The sequence below is a fragment of the Dermacentor albipictus genome, chromosome 9, assembly GCF_038994185.2.
Source record: "Dermacentor albipictus isolate Rhodes 1998 colony chromosome 9, USDA_Dalb.pri_finalv2, whole genome shotgun sequence".
NCBI lineage: Eukaryota > Metazoa > Arthropoda > Arachnida > Ixodida > Ixodidae > Dermacentor > Dermacentor albipictus.
The window spans coordinates 11,535,391-11,553,118 of record NC_091829.1 but is presented as its reverse complement, the minus strand read 5'-3'; the positions used below and the strand labels follow the sequence as shown (position 1 = coordinate 11,553,118).

At 43.5% G+C, this 17,728-nt stretch overlaps 1 protein-coding gene across 7 annotated transcripts in view; it reads left to right on the top strand.

Moving 5' to 3' along the window:
- Nucleotides 1–1,018: 1,018 nt before the first annotated feature.
- LOC135911135 (uncharacterized) overlaps nucleotides 1,019–17,728 on the top strand; it is a 69,175-nt gene continuing 52,465 nt past the window's right edge. For 5 of the 7 annotated variants that reach the window (XM_070526425.1, XM_070526421.1, XM_070526420.1 and 2 more), the window contains exons 1-3: nucleotides 1,074–1,310; nucleotides 4,360–4,472; nucleotides 4,952–5,026. In XM_070526425.1, the coding sequence (XP_070382526.1) occupies nucleotides 1,286–1,310; nucleotides 4,360–4,472; nucleotides 4,952–5,026 (213 nt within the window). In that variant the 5' untranslated portion in view covers nucleotides 1,074–1,285. Of the gene's footprint in view, nucleotides 1,311–4,359; nucleotides 4,473–4,951; nucleotides 5,027–17,728 lie in introns of all 7 variants that reach the window. The other 2 variants (XR_011508807.1, XM_070526423.1) reach the window with 1 other exon arrangement.

Sequence of the window (17,728 nt, the reverse complement as noted above, 5' to 3'; positions counted from 1 at the left end):
TGGAATCCGATATATTCCATAATTACCGATGGAAAATTAACGAAGCACGAGCGGACGCATTTAAAAAGTCGTTACGTTACGGAGAGCTGGCCCGACACACCCGTCATTTCTCTTCACGTCTTTTCTGGCTTAGCAGGCTCGCACAGACAGTGTTCCTTTTTCTTTTATTTACTGTAGAAAGGTAATCTGCTAACAAAGCTCGAATTGCTTGTGCGGGATATGGCGTTATTAATACGTCCTCGGGGTGTGTTTGCGAGCGTTCGCGTGTGGTTGGTTGGCTTTTGCGTCATAATGACATTAATTGGTACGTTTGACATTAATAAAGGGGGAGGGGGCGTGGCTGGAGGAAAGAGGTATTTATGTGCCATGGGGAAGCAGATGCTTTCTGTGCAGCAAAGCTGAAACAATAGAACATGTTTTCATTGTTTTCATTTTTTCGTTGTAATAATGCCATATTCTTTTGGGATATATTACAGAGAACTTCAAAGATCGTCCGACCCATCAATCCACATGAGATTCGTTTTTTACCACCTGAACGTGATTTTAAACAGATGGATGTTATCTTTTTACTTGGGCTGCACGCAGTCAGGCTTAGCCTGTTAATATATAGACATTGTGATGTTAAAGGCCGATCTGTGTATGAATATTTTGTGGGAATGGTTGTGAAAGTACGTGACGTGGTACAAGACGAATGACTGTGATGAAGCTGTTATTTCAATGCTTCATACTTTAAAACATATAAAACGAGTGTGATCGATGATCACAAACTCTTTTGAGGCTTGTAGCCAAGCTGGTAATAACAATGAAAACAAAAGAGGCCGTGGCGCAGTGATGAAGGCACTACGCTGTTGTGCGTCAGGTCGCGGGTTCGATCCCCGCTGCCCTCCAGTTGGGGGCGGAATGCGAGAGCATTGCGCGCACGTCTACTGTGGTTAAAAAAAAAAAACTAATCTGGGGAACTCGGCCACGGCGTCCATCCCAACCAGATAGCGTTTTAGCGCGCAAAATATGCGAAATTATTGTTTTTTTTTTATTACGAGTAATCTTACCGGAAGTATAGGGTTTGCTTGACAACATCCGTCCCCTCAGTTTGCAAATGGCGTTCGAACAGCGGAGGGCGTCGCTCCGCTGCCTTGCCTTCAGGAATGTAAGAACTTTTTTTTTGGTCTGCGTTTTAACGGTGTTTTACGAAAAGACAAACCGGCAGCATTAACGGAAAAGAAACGCATTAGAAAAGCTGCGGATTCTAGCCGGCGTTTGCGCAAGGGCCCGAGCACTACCGGCCATGGGCGGGGAACGAGCAGTCGACGGCGAGTACCACTACATTTTTCCCCTTTAATTTTGTCGTGTCCCAATTCTTATAATGCAGTTGCTAAGCTTTGCCCGTTGTTATTCCACTCGACGTAGGAATATCAGCCCCAAGCATTCGGCACCTCTAAGTTCTGGCGAGTTCTGTGGAGGCAAACACACGTAAATTCGAGGAATTTATTGCGTATGTGTGCTCAGGTAAAGTTTGCGGACCACTCAAACGAGTGTGGCGTGAAATGAATGCAAGAGAGACAGTGCCGTGGTTAAAAACAAATTGCGTATTTGTCGATAAGAAATTGTTCGCTGCGTTATTACGTGTTATTCGTAACCATAAGAAAAGCGAAAAAAAACGGGGGTTCCTGATAAAATAAATTCCTGGCCACACTTCATAGAAGTGGTGGAAATTCTAATTTACGCAATAACTGTTGATGCAATAACTACAGCGTAAGAAAAAGCAATACAAGTAAACGGCATGTGTAGAATAACTTGTTAATTTAGCTCAGGGAGGATAACTAGAGAAACTGGATTTCGGTGAAAAAGATTTCTTTCATAATATATGTTGTACACCCTCGCAATTTTGTAACAATATCATGCGAGTGTCGACCGCAACGCGTGTCTATGGCTTTGTAGCGGCGAGGGCTGCAGGATTGGCAACTTTATGTGCGGTCGTGCAAGACGAATTCTAGTTCGAATGTGTATCTGCGACACTGTTCGGCTTTAGGGTATCACCTCACCGCTACAGGGCCACTGACACGCCGCGCGGTCGACGCTCGCGCGATACTGTTAAAAAATTGCAAGGGTGTACATGCAGAGTATATGTCAGCTACGACTGAAGGTGCTATCCTCTACCAGAAATTCTGTGGCTCGTGCCAACTTCGAGAATCGCAATGTGCAAGCAAACGCAACATATTCTTGGATTGTAGCGCGCACACAGAGACTACAAGCAGACAGGACGAGCGCTAACTCTGAAAGTTTTTCACAACATACAGATAGGTTCGAGAAGGCTGGTTATCCTGTTTGTTTGTTATCACTAAGCGGGAAAAGCTTTCGAAATTGGTAAAAAAGTGCTGCTAGGAAACAAGAAAAACAGAAAAAGGAAAAAAAATGGTTTGCTGTGGTGCCCTATGCACATATGTTGTCGCACGGTCTACGGGACGGGGCCAATAGATATGACCTCGATACACCTTTCTCGGTCCCCCGCAATTTGTCCATGATGGGCCGGAAACTTGAACAGAAGGGCAAAAGAAGAAACAATGACTGAGACTTTCGGCATGTGTCCCTTTTAGTGCCGTGTAACACTGGTATAGTTTATCAGATTCCACTCAAGTGCAGGAAAACTTACATTGGACAGAGCGGCAGGTGTATCAATATCAGACTAAAAGAACACAAACAATCCCTTAACAACCCTAATGCTTCACATCTAGCTTCTAACTGCTTCAATTGCGGTTGTAAACCTTTGTTTGAAGAAAGAAAAATCCTTTCAAGGCACAGATGCCAAACCACACGGGAAACAATTCATGCATTTTACATGAAAAGATTAGGAGACGCTTGCGTTAGCCACGCATGGATATCTCTGTTAGAAAGCCAATTTCACTGTCTTCTCAGCAGGTGTGTTAATCTCAAGTAGTGACTTTTGTTTGCCTTTTTGGCTTCCCTACCTCTTGATATGTGTAACTCATAGTCTTTATACTTGTTCATGTTCATATGCTGCGGTATTTGCAATCATTTATATATGTTTATAGTTTCAATAAAGATTTAGTTGAGAGTTAGCCCTCGTCCTGTCTACTTTTAGTCTCTGTCACTTCGTGCTACAATCCAATAATGCATTACCGTACGAACGCGCCCAACTTTCTATCCTTTTGTAGGGAAACGCTTTGGTGTTGCAGTAAATGCGTTCCCGCAGCTAGCGTATATACACACTACAGAAAAGCTGCTGGGGCAGCAATGCATGTCGTTGCATACTTTAAAAACCGCATTTCGCGAAGAATTGCAAGACACAATGCTTCTAATAAACTATTGCACTTTAAGTACTGGCATACTATTATTGCGAAATCAGAACTTCCGCTTAGTCAGTAAAACAGCTATTATATATTGAGCAAATTAAATTTTGTAAATTAGTTGTTACCCAATAGAAACGCATTATATGCAAGCAATATATTTCCATCTAATTAACCCCATAATGCCCAAACGCAGTTACATATTAAAGTAAATAAAAGCAACTTGTTCGCCTTCTTTTCTGGTCATGGAGAGTACGTTCGCACAAATAAACAAAAGAAAGGCCGATCAACATCTTTTCGTGTAGTAATGATTTAGTTACTAATTATTATTTTGCGCTATCCACTGCTGAGATCTCGATCCAGCATATTAAAGACGCTGGTGTGCGCTAGAAATTAGTATCATTTGCTTAAATATAATTTTGAACTCTAATACTGAGCTCACCTTTACAACATAAGAATTACAGTCAAATCTTGCGAGCTACGACACGCGCGAGCGCACGGTTGTGCGGCACATTGGCACTATTGATAAGAAGAGTTAACGGCGTTAAAGACGCGTGCAAAGCTTTCCTAAGAGCCGGTTTCTTGAACCCATTATGCTTTAGGTACCATGGTATATATTCGACTATACATATACTGCATGTACGAGGTGAAATATACAAGTCAGGCCTATGCTTTTAGTTGTGCTGGTAATTGCAAAATAACGTGCACGATAAAGAATCGACGGAGGCGAAAGATTGTTTCCCTCTCTATCTTTCTATCGCAATTTCTTTCTCAAGACAATTTGGGCCACTAGGTAGCCTACCATCGCCCAAATCGGCATTTTTATCTGCATTACTTTGGCGCCGTTTTATTTCGGCAATTTATTTGCACTGGGAAGTTGCCTCCGCCGCGAAAGAAGGCGATGTCGCCTGCACTGATATCGCATCATGCTTCGAGCTTTCCTGCGATTTTGCAATATGTCTGTGCATGTGGTTGCGTGCGAGAGTGCTCACCAGATTTCGCGAGTAGCTTTAGCTTCTGACGTCAAACTGCAATTCATACCGCTTTTTTGAAGGTACCACAGAGCAACTGAAAGAAGGCTTGCTATTCGTGTGTGTAAGACATTCCCGCGGCTCGAACAACGTTGGGATGGACAGCCGGGTCAAGCTACGTTTCCCAGGAGACGAGGTGAGACCAACTTTTGCAACTGTCTTGAAATAATTACGCACAGTAAACATTTCGGTGTGTCCCCTATGCTAAATGCCTTCCACTCCGTTTGCTGTAAAGCTATTTATTTTTCCTGGCTGTGTAGTAGGCTTATAAGCCATTAGACGAAATCCATACAGCTGCCAGTGTCGTGCAGAATTCCACTGAATTTGAAGTCGACGAGTTGAAAATATAAATTTGTTCCTATCGCGTTCTCTGATTGCGGCAATTTCTGCGTACTTCAGCGTTTTCTTTGCCACAGTAGCCTGCGATGTAGCCTGCACTAATAACGCGGCTTGATTTCGCGTTGGCAGCCATTTTTTTCATTCGTGTGTGCATGTGACTGAGCGCAAGAAGGTTTTCCTGTTTTAGTGAATAACTTTAGCTTGTGCCGCCAGGCCTCAACTTTTTCGAAGGCGCCACAAATTGACTGAAAGAATGCTGGCTTCTTGTGTGTGTAGGACTACCCCGTGGCTCATGGTTTGAATAACGGTAGGATGGACAACCGGGCCAAGTTCTTTTTCATAGGAGACAAGGTGAGCGCAATCGTTTCTATTGAAGCAACTACGAAGCAATTATTGAAGCAATTATTGAAGCAATTTCTAGTGAAGCAATTACAGTTAATGAAATCTTTGTGTAGCAGCTATGCGGTGCGTACCTTTTGTTGATTTTTGCTGTAAAGCGCTTTTTTCCTGCCCTATCAACCATTGCACAAGTGCTTTAGAGCTGCCAATTCAGCGCAGCACCTCGCTGAATGTGATGTCGGCATGTTGAAAACATACCCTGTTCGTTCCATATTTGGAAACGCAATTAAAGAATTGCTAAAGGCACATTAAAGCATTATTGCAGGCCACTTTGCGTTGGCCCACGTATTCTGATATTTGCCGGTTTCTACCGTCGCACCATCGGTGGAAAACATGCCGAATCAGGTGCATGCCAAGAACGATAAAATTATGGCGCAAGAAAAATGTTACGCAGCTCCAAGGCACATGCTGCAACCTATTTGAAGCAAATCTTTTTTAATGCCATATAAATAACGCTGATGCGTACAATCGTTTAATTTCTTCCTATGCAACGGGTCAATTTATGCGATGTTTATGCAAAAAGTTGACCTCGGACAATATAACTGCAGTACACCGTTCCGAAACTATTACGAAATGCAAGCAGACAATTAGGCTGATTCACCCAGTCTGACACACCTGCGTAGCGATGTCACGTGGACAATGTGTGATGCTTGTCGAGGGATAAGAATGCTGCTGGCACGTGTCTGCACAGAGAACGAGAACACATTTGAAGTCACACGTATTCGGGACAGCTGTAACCTTGAAAAAAAAAAAAGCGTGGTTCGGCAGTTCTGCGTAAGCGGTCGCAGACGGCCATCTACTCTCTGCTGTGGCGGCTAGTTGCTTATGTCCCTGAGTATCACTGAAGAGCTACAAAAGGCCACAAAAGCTCTGCTGCGATATTTGAAGGCAACTGGATTGAGTCAGCGTCTGTGATGCGGACTGAGTGACCGAACGATATACCCAGTAGACTTTCTCTTCTTTTAATCTTTCCGTCCCCTTTTCTCTTTCCCCAGTGTAGGGTAGCCAACCGGGCTCAGCCCTGGTTAACCTCCCTACCTTTCCTTTATCATTTGCTCTCTCTCTCTCTGAAGAGCAATCGTATCATTTTGGGAAAGAGTGTCATCGGTGTTCGAGGACGCACTACGTTAAAATTAGGAACAATGAAGTTCACGTTGTCCATACTTTGTTCTTGCCCGTTAGTTCTTGCTTGTTAGTAGCTTTCGGCAACTCTGTTTTCACTTGTCGCGTTATTGTTTAAGAGTTATTAGTGAATCTCCAGGATTTGTGTTACATTATAATAAGAATCTGTTATGTCGGCATGTCACTTAGTAGTGATACGCTGAGCACGAGAACAAGGCTACGACACCGCGACGCTGACGTGACGACGTGATGTCTATGTCGTCAGTGGCACTACTTAACTGCTGTGGCTGGAAAAAATTGCGTTGTGGGGTGTCGAATGTTTATGGTTGCCACACTTAAGCGAATAGCTAGCTCTTTTTGCCTCTTTCGCCTGTTTTGATGGATGGTCGATGGTTTGTGGTCGGACTGGGCAAGAAGCCTCGCTGGTTCTTCCATTAGTTCGTTAGTTCCCAAGATCTCTAAAAGAGGAACTCATTTTAGAATGCCCACATCACAAGCCACCGCATCTATGCTGTGGCTTGTGATGTATTCTACAGGGACACTTACAGATGGCCCACGGATGACGTGAGACCACCGAGCAGAAGCGTAACGTTGACACCTGCAGGCAGCGCTGTCATGTTGTCTCGCTTCCATTTTATGTTCCACTTGCTGCTGCACAGCAACGTGCAGAACCATATAAGGCGTTAACAATAGCATGTAACTTAATTCGCTCTTGCCACAAAGTAGTGCGACATTACAAGCGCCTACGCAAGACCTTCAGTCGTTGTCTTCCGATTCGAGCGTAATCGTTGATTCCCGGCTTGTAGTACACTACTCATTTAAGTATGGCAAGACACGTGCAAAGATTGCGTAAGAACGGGTTTCTTGCATCCATTCTACCTCGATTATCTTAAACAAGCTTGTTGGCCTATATTCAACAGGATGCGGCGAATATTTACTGAAAACTAGAAATAAGACCTGTCGTTTGTTCTGTTGATCACAAGGTCACGAACACGCTCAAGAATCACAGGTTGCAAAAGATTGTTTCCTCCTCTTTTTCTATCGCAATTTCTTTATCAAAACGGAACACTGAGCGGGTTGGTAGGCGAAACACATACACATCAGCGTATTTCTCTTCATTCTTTTCGCGCTGTTTGATTTCGGCAATTTCTTTGTTCTTGAACGGGGATGCAGCCGGCATTTACGTCGCGGCTTGCTTTCGATTTGGCTGCTATTTTGCCATATCTCGATTCATGTGGTCGCGTGCCCACGTATTTGCGTGAATGCCTTTAGCTTCTGCCGTCAGGCCACAACTTTTGCGAAGATGCCATGCCGTGAATGAAAGAATGTTGGTTGATCGTGCACGTAAAGCTTTCGCACGGCTCATGATGCAAGCAAGGGAGGATGGACAGCCGGGACAATTTGCTGTTTCCCAGGAAACAAGATAAAAACAATTAACCTCAACTAGTTACGCTCAACGAACTCTTTGTGTAGCATAGATAGATAGATAAACTTTATAAAAAGAATAATCAGAAAACCGCTAATGGTCGGGGCCCTTAGTCCAGGGCTCCGCTGGCTCTTGCCATCTTCTCCGCTCTCTTTATCAGCTTGAGCTGGTCGTCGAGGGCCGAGCTGGACAGCAGTGCCTCCCATTGCTCCCTCGTGGTGTTCGTGTCTAGGTGTTCTATGTTTTGTAGTGTGCACTCCCACGTAATGTGGTATAGGGTTGGCGTGGCCCCACACCATGGGCATTCGTCTGTGTAGGCTGTGGGGTGTATCCGATGTAATATGTGTAGGTTCGTGTAAGTGCCTGTCTGGAGCCTACGCCAGGCAGCGGCATCTTCTGTCTTTAGATTTCGATGGGGTGGTGGATATCGCAAGCGACGCCCTCTGTGGTAGTTAACGATGGCTGAATACTCGAGGTCGACAGGGTCCGGGTCTTCTGCAGTGTAGCATCCATGCGATATGTACGATCGGCTAATTTTTCTGTAAATCGCGTTTTTTTACCTGCTCGCGAAGTCGCACTGTTAGACAAATGCCCTAAGCTGCAACTTCAGTGCAGCACGCCAATAATTTTGATGTCAGTGCGTTAAATATATAAGTTGTTCGTTATTTATTTTGAAATGCAATTTAAATCTTGACAGTGCATTCAAGGATTGTTGCAGGTAGCTTTAGCTTCGCCAAAGCTTCACTCTATATTTGTTCTTTTCTGTTGCGGCACCATCGGTGTCAAAAAAGAAATTGCGAATCAGGATGCGCTAAGAAAAAAAAAATCGCAGAAGAAAATATTATAAGTAGGTGCAGTGCACGTGTCGCAAGTTCTCTGAAGTGAAGCTTTATAGGTAAATGTACGCATAAAAGTACATATAAATACAAAGCTTCGGTTATGACAGAGTTGGATCTTGCAACGGGTAATCTCATAAATGTTTATGCAAATCGAAAGTCACAACTTTCACCTCATGCATTTTTTTTTTGCATCTGTTCACCTCATCGTTTAGAAGCTACACCGACATGCAAGGACCAAACTAGGCGGATGCCGAGTGTGAGGAGTCTTCGTAGTGACGAGACGAGGACGAAGGCGACGTGTGATGCTTGTCGAGGGAAGAATGCTGAGGACAGTGTGTGCACAGAGAGGTAGGACACATTTGTAGTGACGTGACATGTGGTCACAGTGAGACACCTGTAATCTGCAGAAGGTGCAGTTCGGCAGCTTTGCGCGGATAGTTACAGAGGGCCACGTACCCTCGGCTGTTGGGGCTACGAGCCTTGATGCTCGCCCCACAGTATCCAAAGAGCGATCTTATCATTACGGGAAGGAAAGAGTTTCTTCGGCGTTCGTCAACGCACTAGGGTTAAAGTTATGAATAGTGGAGAATTGCGTTCCCGTGCTGCATTATTAGTGAGACCAGTGTATCGTAAACATACTGTTTCCACCTGTGCCTGTTTTCCTGGTGGGCGATCTTTGAAACTTTTCTTCGTTGTGGGATATGTAACTTCTTTCTTACGTTCACTTCTGTTTGTGACTTTAGGGAACTCTGTTTGCACTTCTCTCCTCATGTCATTTTTAGAAGTTAATTGTGCGCCGCAGGTATTTCTCTTACATTTAATTATAAACCTGTAATAATAATAATAATAATAATAATAATAATAATAATAATAATAATAATAATAATAATAATAATAATAATAATAATAATAATAATAATAATAATAATAATAATGATAATGATAATGATAATGATAATAAGCATCAGTGATGCCTACATGCTGTGCATGACAAGATTACGACGCAATGACGTTGACATAACGACGCGACGACGTGTCATGACCACTTAACTGCTGCGGCAGGAAAAAGCTGGAGCTCTAAATTTGTACAGAGTGTGCGTCGTCATTGACGATGATACTAGAGCAATCGGCGCAGCAGCAGCGCGCCGTGAGGTGTCAGTGCTATTCGTCTTTAAGCAAATAGCTTTTCTGGCCCCTTTCAACCGATTTCGTGGATGATAGATCGTTGGAGTTCGGACTCGGCAAGGAAAATGCTCCTTCCTTTGTTGATTCTTTCGCTACTTTGGTCGTTCGTTCGTTCGTTAGTTAGTTAGTTAGTTAGTTAGTTAGTTAGTTAGTTAGTTAGTTAGTTAGTTAGTTAGTTAGTTAGTTAGTTAGTTAGTTCCCTCTTTCAGTGATTCATTACATGGCCCACTGGTTCGTTCGCTTACATTGGAAATATTCTGCGGTGGTTCCGGCACAGCACTTCAGTGGTCATGCACTGACGTCATAGTCGTCATCACACCGTCGTCATATCGCGACCCGCATGCTTTCAAGTTCCAGCTATCGTCACAGAGTGAAAAATAAACCGCAGCGTGTTACAGCCTTAAGTGGAGCTACTGTAATTGAGTCGTGTACGTTAATTCGTTCTCTTCCTGCTAGGGGCGCTCAACCGCGCTAAAGAGAGTATGAAAAAGACCCAGATGGAAAGGGAGCTGGTGCTAACAAATTTGAACTGGAAGAAAGCCGAAGAGAAAATTCCTAAGCGCCTAAGCGCACAGCTACAGGGCTAGACGAGGTTTCCGTTAGGCTGATTAAGGAACTAGGACCAAAAAGTAAAGAAGCTCTGGTGAAAGCAGTGGAAAAATCTTTAAAAGATAGACGAATACCAGACAGTTGGCGACAAAGTAGAATGAATTTAATTTATGAAGGTAAAGTGCAGAAAGATATAATTCACTCGTATAGACCCTTGGCCATTATTTACATCGGTAATATGCAGGTTAGCAATGCAGGCAATCAAATTAAAGCTGCAAGCATGGGTAGAGAATAATGGCATGTTGAAATAAATTCAGAATGGCTTCAGAATAGGTAAGCGTTTGGACGATGGCTTATTTTTTCTTACTCAGTGTATTGAAATATCGAGAGTAGAAAGCAGACAGTCATATGTGGCCTTTTTTACACATTATAGGAGCGTACGACAACCTAGACCGCAACATTTTGTGGGGTATTGTGGAAGGGGAAGGCTTAGGCGACGATTGTCTACATATTTTGAGATTTACTTAGAAAATACCGTTTGCGTTGAATGGTAAGGAATGAGGAGCGAGGAGAAAGTTGATATCAACAAGGGACTGAGGCAGGGGTGCCCTTTATACGCCCTGCTTTGTATGATGTATATGGTGAGAATGAAGAGGGCGCTAGAAGGAAGTAATATGGGGTTTAATCTCTCATGCAAACAGGCGGGCACAGTAGTAGAGCAGTAGCTTCTAGGTTTATTTTATGTGGACGACATTGGGTTGCTAGCTAACAAGCAAATCGATTTGCAACGTCTGGCTAATATCTGTACAAGAAGGCGAGAATTTAGGTTTGAAATTTAGCGTTGGAAAATCAGGTGTCGTGGTATTCAATGAAAACAGGGAACAGACAGTGTTAATACAGGACCAGGAAATACATTGGATAAAAGAATATAAATACCTTGGTATATGGATAAACGAAGGCAATAGATATATGCAAACACAGGAAGAAACAATAACAATAAAGGGGAGGAGAAATGTAGCCATAATGAGGCATAGATCGCTGTAGGGATACAATAGGTACGGGGTGCTCCGGGGTATGTGGAAAAGTGTAATATTTCCAGGACTAACTTTTGGAAATGCGGTTGTTTGCTTTAAATCAGGGCTACAATCAGGACTCGATAGCAATTAAAGGTCAGTGGGACGCCTCGCTTTGGGCGCTCGCGGGAAGACTACAAATGAAGCTGTGCTGGGTTATATGGGCTGGACAAGTTTTGAAGTGAGGGAAATTCAAAGTAAAATTGATTATGAAAAACGACTGAGGAATATGGAAGAAAGTAAATGGGCTAGGAGAGTGTTCAGAAATTTGCAGAGAACAACATTGATCCACAGTGGAGGAAAAGAAGTAGGAAGCTGACCAGCAAATATGTGGCCTGTACGGTGAGCAACATGGTAACAAAGAACGTCAAGCGGAAATTGAAGAAGGCTGAAATAATCTCATGGGTGGTGGCAATGGAAAAGAAGAATGCCATGAGTAACTGCTTAAGAGGAAAACATGAAATCAGGAAAGAAACAATTTATGATAACTGAAAAGGACGCTCATTACTTTTGGAAGTGAGATGCGGATGCCTTAGAAAACGCACCTATAAAGAGATATAAGAAGGAAGAAGAAGCATGTGCTTGCTAGAGCAGAAGTTCATCACTGGAACCGAACGCAATTTGCTTGGAGACTACCTTGGAGACGAAAGCGGATTAACCTTGCAGCCTTTGGCCGTGTGCATCGGTGAGTAAAAAAGCACTGCTTCGCCTTTTCAACCTTGAATTTCTTTGTATGCGAGAGGAGAGACGGATAAAACAGATGGCTGTAGTCATTTCTTAAAAGTGTGAGATAATAATAATTACATAATTATTGCTTTCCAAAAGTAATTCAAATGAGGCTTTTGTTATTTTGAAAGATTGCTAAAATTCCTAACATGGAGTACAGCATAAATAATAAATAGTTTAGGATGTTTCTGCATAAATATTACACAACGATAAATTCAATGCACATTAGTGAAAAATGTACTTCTGGTAGAAGAGTTAGATTGATTGCATTTTAGACATAATAAAATATTACGAGTATCTGGCAGGAACATTTGTAATCTGATCGAGGCTTTACTAAGCGCAGCCGAATCAATGACACGATAAAAAGAGATGCGCGTGCAAAACAGTGTTGTGTGTGCGTGTGCTCTCTTCTGTCATGGAGCGTTTTCTTCACTGCTCTTAGTCATACATGGATCACAAACTCAACCACACTTTCACCATAGTAATTAAAGCTTTCCTTCCAACCCCAGTCTCCAAGCCGCTGCTCATATTTTTTCACTCCTTTGGATTTTATTGTCTCCGGACGTACAACAGAGAATGTGTCACCACTGGAATCAACAACAAGGGCCAAAATCCTAACAAGGTACGTTTCTGAACACTTCACCTAGAACCGTGATTTGTTCATTTATTGGAGAAACATTTGTTTCATCATTTTTTGCTTGCATACTTGTCATGGCTTCATCATTTTTCAGGAAGACCGACAAAAGAGAGATGATTGCTGTGCAAGCTGCCCACGCCAATCCACAAGAAGCCCAACGGTCACCATAATGACAACCGGTTCTCTTGAACTGCGCCTTATTATAATATGTTTCCATGTTTAGAAGTTTGCAAGTTTACACCCCAACTTGCAATTTTGCTAGATGAGGGTTGTGAGCCCTATCAGGGAAGAAGCAGTCTATAGTTTTGTATTGTGCCGAGAGGAAATTTTAAAATGTGAAATACAAGCTTCCTTGCTTTTGAAGTCGTTTTATGACAAACGGAGCTGTAACAAGTTGGGTTCGAACTTTTTTCTAGTCAGAACCACGAGAACCAGAACCAAGCAAGATAGAAAACTTGTACTGGCTAATGCACAAACTATGTCATATGCTCTTCGCAAATAAGCTTGTCGGGCAATAGCATCAACTTGCTTAAGCAAAATTTTACACTGCGCGTTGAAGACAGGACTCGAACAGAGACATAGACGTGCAGATTAAAATTCGTCTAAACGCGGTCGTCTTGTTGACATCATCGCAGTGCTCGGGCTATCAATGTCAACACAACGTCCACGTCATTTGTGCCATAGTTCGATGCTGATGTCATCGTTTAATATGTGTGGTCTTCATTAAACCTTTGTCATCTAAATTTGTGTTTCCTTATCTCTTTCTCTCTCACACGCATGCGCGTGCACACGCAGGCACAAATTCAGCTTACTCTAAGAAGTCAAAACATCTAGTAACACGGCGCATGTCTACCTACCTAGGTGCGAGACAGGTAGACATGGAGACGGCTATCCGCACAGTGGAGACTAGTGTAACGATCACGTGAACAACCTCAATAGTGTGGTAAGACCAACCTTTACATGCGCAATCCACGATAAGTGTGTGTAGGTAGGAGTGTGAATTAAAGTGGAGCTTTCTTCGCCTTGCATGCCGTGTTTGGTGCGGCGGCTGCTGCTGGGTCGTTCGGCTCGTCGGCGTGTGTGTGCGCGCACGCTCGCGCACGCACACACAAGCACACATGCACACGCGCACACGCACACGCACATGCGCACACGCGCACACACGTCCGAACGCAACACAGACGTCCTAATGAATGAGCCCATTATGATAAACTGATTCTTTAGTGCACTTGATTTTCTTTGAACTAGCCGTTCGGTATGCTCCACTGCGTATGTCACTGACACCAGAAGTGCAGAATACTAAACGTATCTAGACATGCGCCATACTTTTCTGTGCATACACCTGTCATCGCCATTCTTGCATCGACAAGCATCATAAGTTGCATTTGTCCACGTGACATCTCAGCGTAAATTTCTAATACTCCGTATCAGCCTGGTTCGATGTTTGAATTTGGTCATAGCTTCTGAATGGTGTTGTCTATAAAATATTGCACGAGATTGAAATTGTGACCATTGTGGTCGATAGACATAAGATATATTGGATTAAACGCCGCACAGGATGAAAGTAAGAACAGTTTTATACATCGCCGTTTAATCTACAGCAGTTAATTACATGCTTCACTTCAGCTTCGCTTGAGATAGATTACAAAATGTACATCGGATCTGCAGTTTCGTTTTTTCGGCTCTCATGCATCAGACATTTCGGGGCGTGAATCTGGGCCGATTGGTTCAATTCAGGTTGTACAACAGCGTGACAATTCAGGAAACAAATTTCGCCTCCAAAATATCGATTTACCTTTTTTTTGTACTTTCTTACTTTTCGTCTGCTGTGTTTTGTTTATAACCCAATGACATTTATCCTTCGCCGTTCTGAGAAAAAGTATCACTTCCTAGTCAAAAAATGTGTTCGGTTCCTGCTGTTAATCTTGCTACTCGAGAAACCACGTTATCGTACTTAATTTATGGCTCATTATTCATACTATCAGCGTAGCCAAGTTATCGTAGTTGCGAAATTGACTGTCGAAAGCATAGAAATTTGTCAGGGGAATGAAACAGAAGTCAAGTTGTGCTTTTCACCTCTTGCGATATTGTAAAGCAGAAATTTTGTTCTATACATTTGGAGCGGTTTATACGTTGCATTACAGTTTTCCTGATAGTCATGTAACACTGGGCTCTCTATTAGTCGAAATGGAATGACTGCGTCGCCATTCTAAATTTCTTGAATAAAAACGTTGACTTTGCAGGTTGGCTATGAAATACAAATATTCTGACAGTGCAAAAATGGGCAAATGCAAGCGATGCGGGTTAATTAACATAGCGCAATTTCAAGGCAAATAATAGAAAATGTAAAATGAGCCTGCGTCATCATTATGGGCTACCATAACTAGTTATGCAATAGAGCCGCATCATCCGCACTCACGCACGACAAAACCAACCTGCATATCTCCTTTCTTTATGAGCAATTGTCGCTTTTCTTAGTTTTTTTCTTTAACGGACTCCGTCGGTTCGTCTGGTTACCCATTACACTTCTTAGCGTCAGTTGCCGAAGGTGACCTTAAAGAATGGAAGCAATATAGGAAGCCAGTCTCCAGAAATATACTTATAGCTGTCATCATCAACATCACTATGAGCGTGTTTACATTTTTCCACCAGCGACTTCCCATAACCCTTGTCTGGCGCCGTCTGATTACATCTTATGTTTGCAAACTTCCTTACACCCCTAATCCTCTGCAGTAAAAGACGTATCGCGGTTGGGTTTGTCATGGGCTAGTATCGCATGAGTTCGGCTATACTGTCACGTCAGGAATTGCGGTATCATGGAATGAATGGCCTTGGCCCTTCGATACAACCTACAATTTCGCGCTCTATTCCTCTGTTTTGATTTTCCCCTTTGATGTGACAAAGTACTTATCCTGGCCTTTTCCTGAATGGTTCATTTGGTCGGAGTTGGCGCTATGTTCCTCTGCTTCACTTGCGTTTACCTGTGTTTGTTTCGCAGTTCTTCATTAACTGTCCAGCAGCATATTAATGTCTGAAGTCTTGCCAGAAAACACCACAGTCCATACATTTGCATTTAGGCTTACCTGATTGTATATGGGACAAGGTGTGAATAACTGTCATCGAGGCGCGGACAGCCAGTGGTACGGGAGCAACATCTGGGATGAGCACTACTCGAGCAATCACTTTCAGAGGCGGTAACACCGACTCTGCGCGAATATACGGTTGAAATCGTTTCTGAATTTGTGCCGAGTTCTCTATGTGATGGCGTACAGAAAAGACGGTCAGCGCTTCGTGTCCTCATCTCTTTCACAGTGCTTCTCACACAGGCATGCGATGCCCTTTTTTTTTTCATCGGCTCTGAAAACGAACCGAGCGAGATGTACATGGTCGTGTCCTGCACGCATCTTTCGGGCGAAGACGATGCTGGCTTTTCATGTCTTGCCTTTTAAAGAAACATATAATTCCCGAGCAGTTTCACATCAAGAAAAATCAAACAACTTGTTCTCATTTATTTTTGGCCATTGAGAGTACAGGCGCGGACAAAAGTAATTGAAACACGGGACCTGTGGTCGAACTGCCTCTCAATGCTCTCTAGCAGGCACATGGGAAAGCAAGATATTGCATCACGCATGTTCGCAAGCCTGGCGATCATAATAGTTCAATCCCAGTTCCCTCTAGCAGCTTTGAGGCTGCCGGAAGATGTTAGGCATTGCAATGCAGTCGGTTGCAGCTCCTGTGTTTCAATTAGTTTTGTCCGCACATGTACGTTTGTACAAAAAAGATTACAATCAAATGTTGTTCTAGCAAAATCCCACTTGGTATAGAATTATTTGTCAGTAATATACTTTTACGCTACCTGCAACTGCAACCTCGTTCCAGCGAATTAAAAACCTTTGGAATGATTAAACACGCTACGACAGACTATGAGATAAGTTTTCCTTGCCTAAATTTAAAAATTTGACCTCCGAAACTCGACCTACTATAAAGAATGCATTGGGTATTGCAGCGTTCAAACTCGCCCTCTGTAGATAATATAGGCAAGTCTCGCGAGCACCGACGCGCCCGCATTGGAGCGATTGATAAGATGGGGTGAACGGCGCGAAGCGTGCACGTACATAAGATTGTGACAGCGGCCGGCTGACACGCAAGCGAAACCCGCGAGGGTGTTTTTCGTTATGTACATATACAATTATGTGTGGCCCCCTATTCGGGAATGCTCTGGGTTCGAGCACGCTAGTCAGATGACGCTGATGGAAGGTGTCGCGTAATCTCGTCTTCGAGAAAGTTCGAGACCTACATAGTAACCACGCCCTAAGCACGAGGAGGACGGAGAAAATCGTGAGCGACTCGGTAATGTGGTGGCAGGAAAATTTGCTTCTTGCGGACGCCTAGTGTCTCGGTGTGAACTGTAGGACAGAAAAAAAATGGAGGACGCTTAAGCTTCGCCTTTGAGAGTGGAACGTGATAGCATCCAAAGATCCCTGACTGCTTCTTACGCTTACGGGTAAGTGCAGGTTATACGTAACCATGACGCTTACGGGTAAGTGCAGGTTATACGTAACCATGATGTTTACCGAGAAACGCTGGCGGCGAAATCTAAGCACGAAGGCGAGCGTTTCTGGTGGAAACGCGGTCTCTTGCGCAGGCCGATCTTCTGTTATTGTTCCGCACTTTCGATATTTCCGTCTGAGAAGATTTAACGTAAAAGGGATGCGCTGTCGGTGTTTTGTTTCTTGGCATTTGTAGGCTGCCATTATCGAAATTCCGAGGAATAACTTTGTAAAGGCTCATTTACACTCATTATCCCTAGGCAAACACGACACTGATTTCGGTCTGCCGACTGTCGGCGACAGCGGTTTTTCCTTCCTGACGGCGCCTTTGTCACATGGGGCCGACGTCGACTGTCCGCAGATTGTTGGCGTCGGTATCGTGTGACAGAGGCGCCGACGTGAAGGCAAAGACGCTGTCGCCGACAGTCGGGATACCAAAAACGGTGTCGTGTTGGCCTAGTATGAATGAGCCTTAAAGAACGTAAGACAAGATACGGACAACTTTAGTTCCGTATAAAATATGCGTGGTTCGGAATTATTTTTTCGA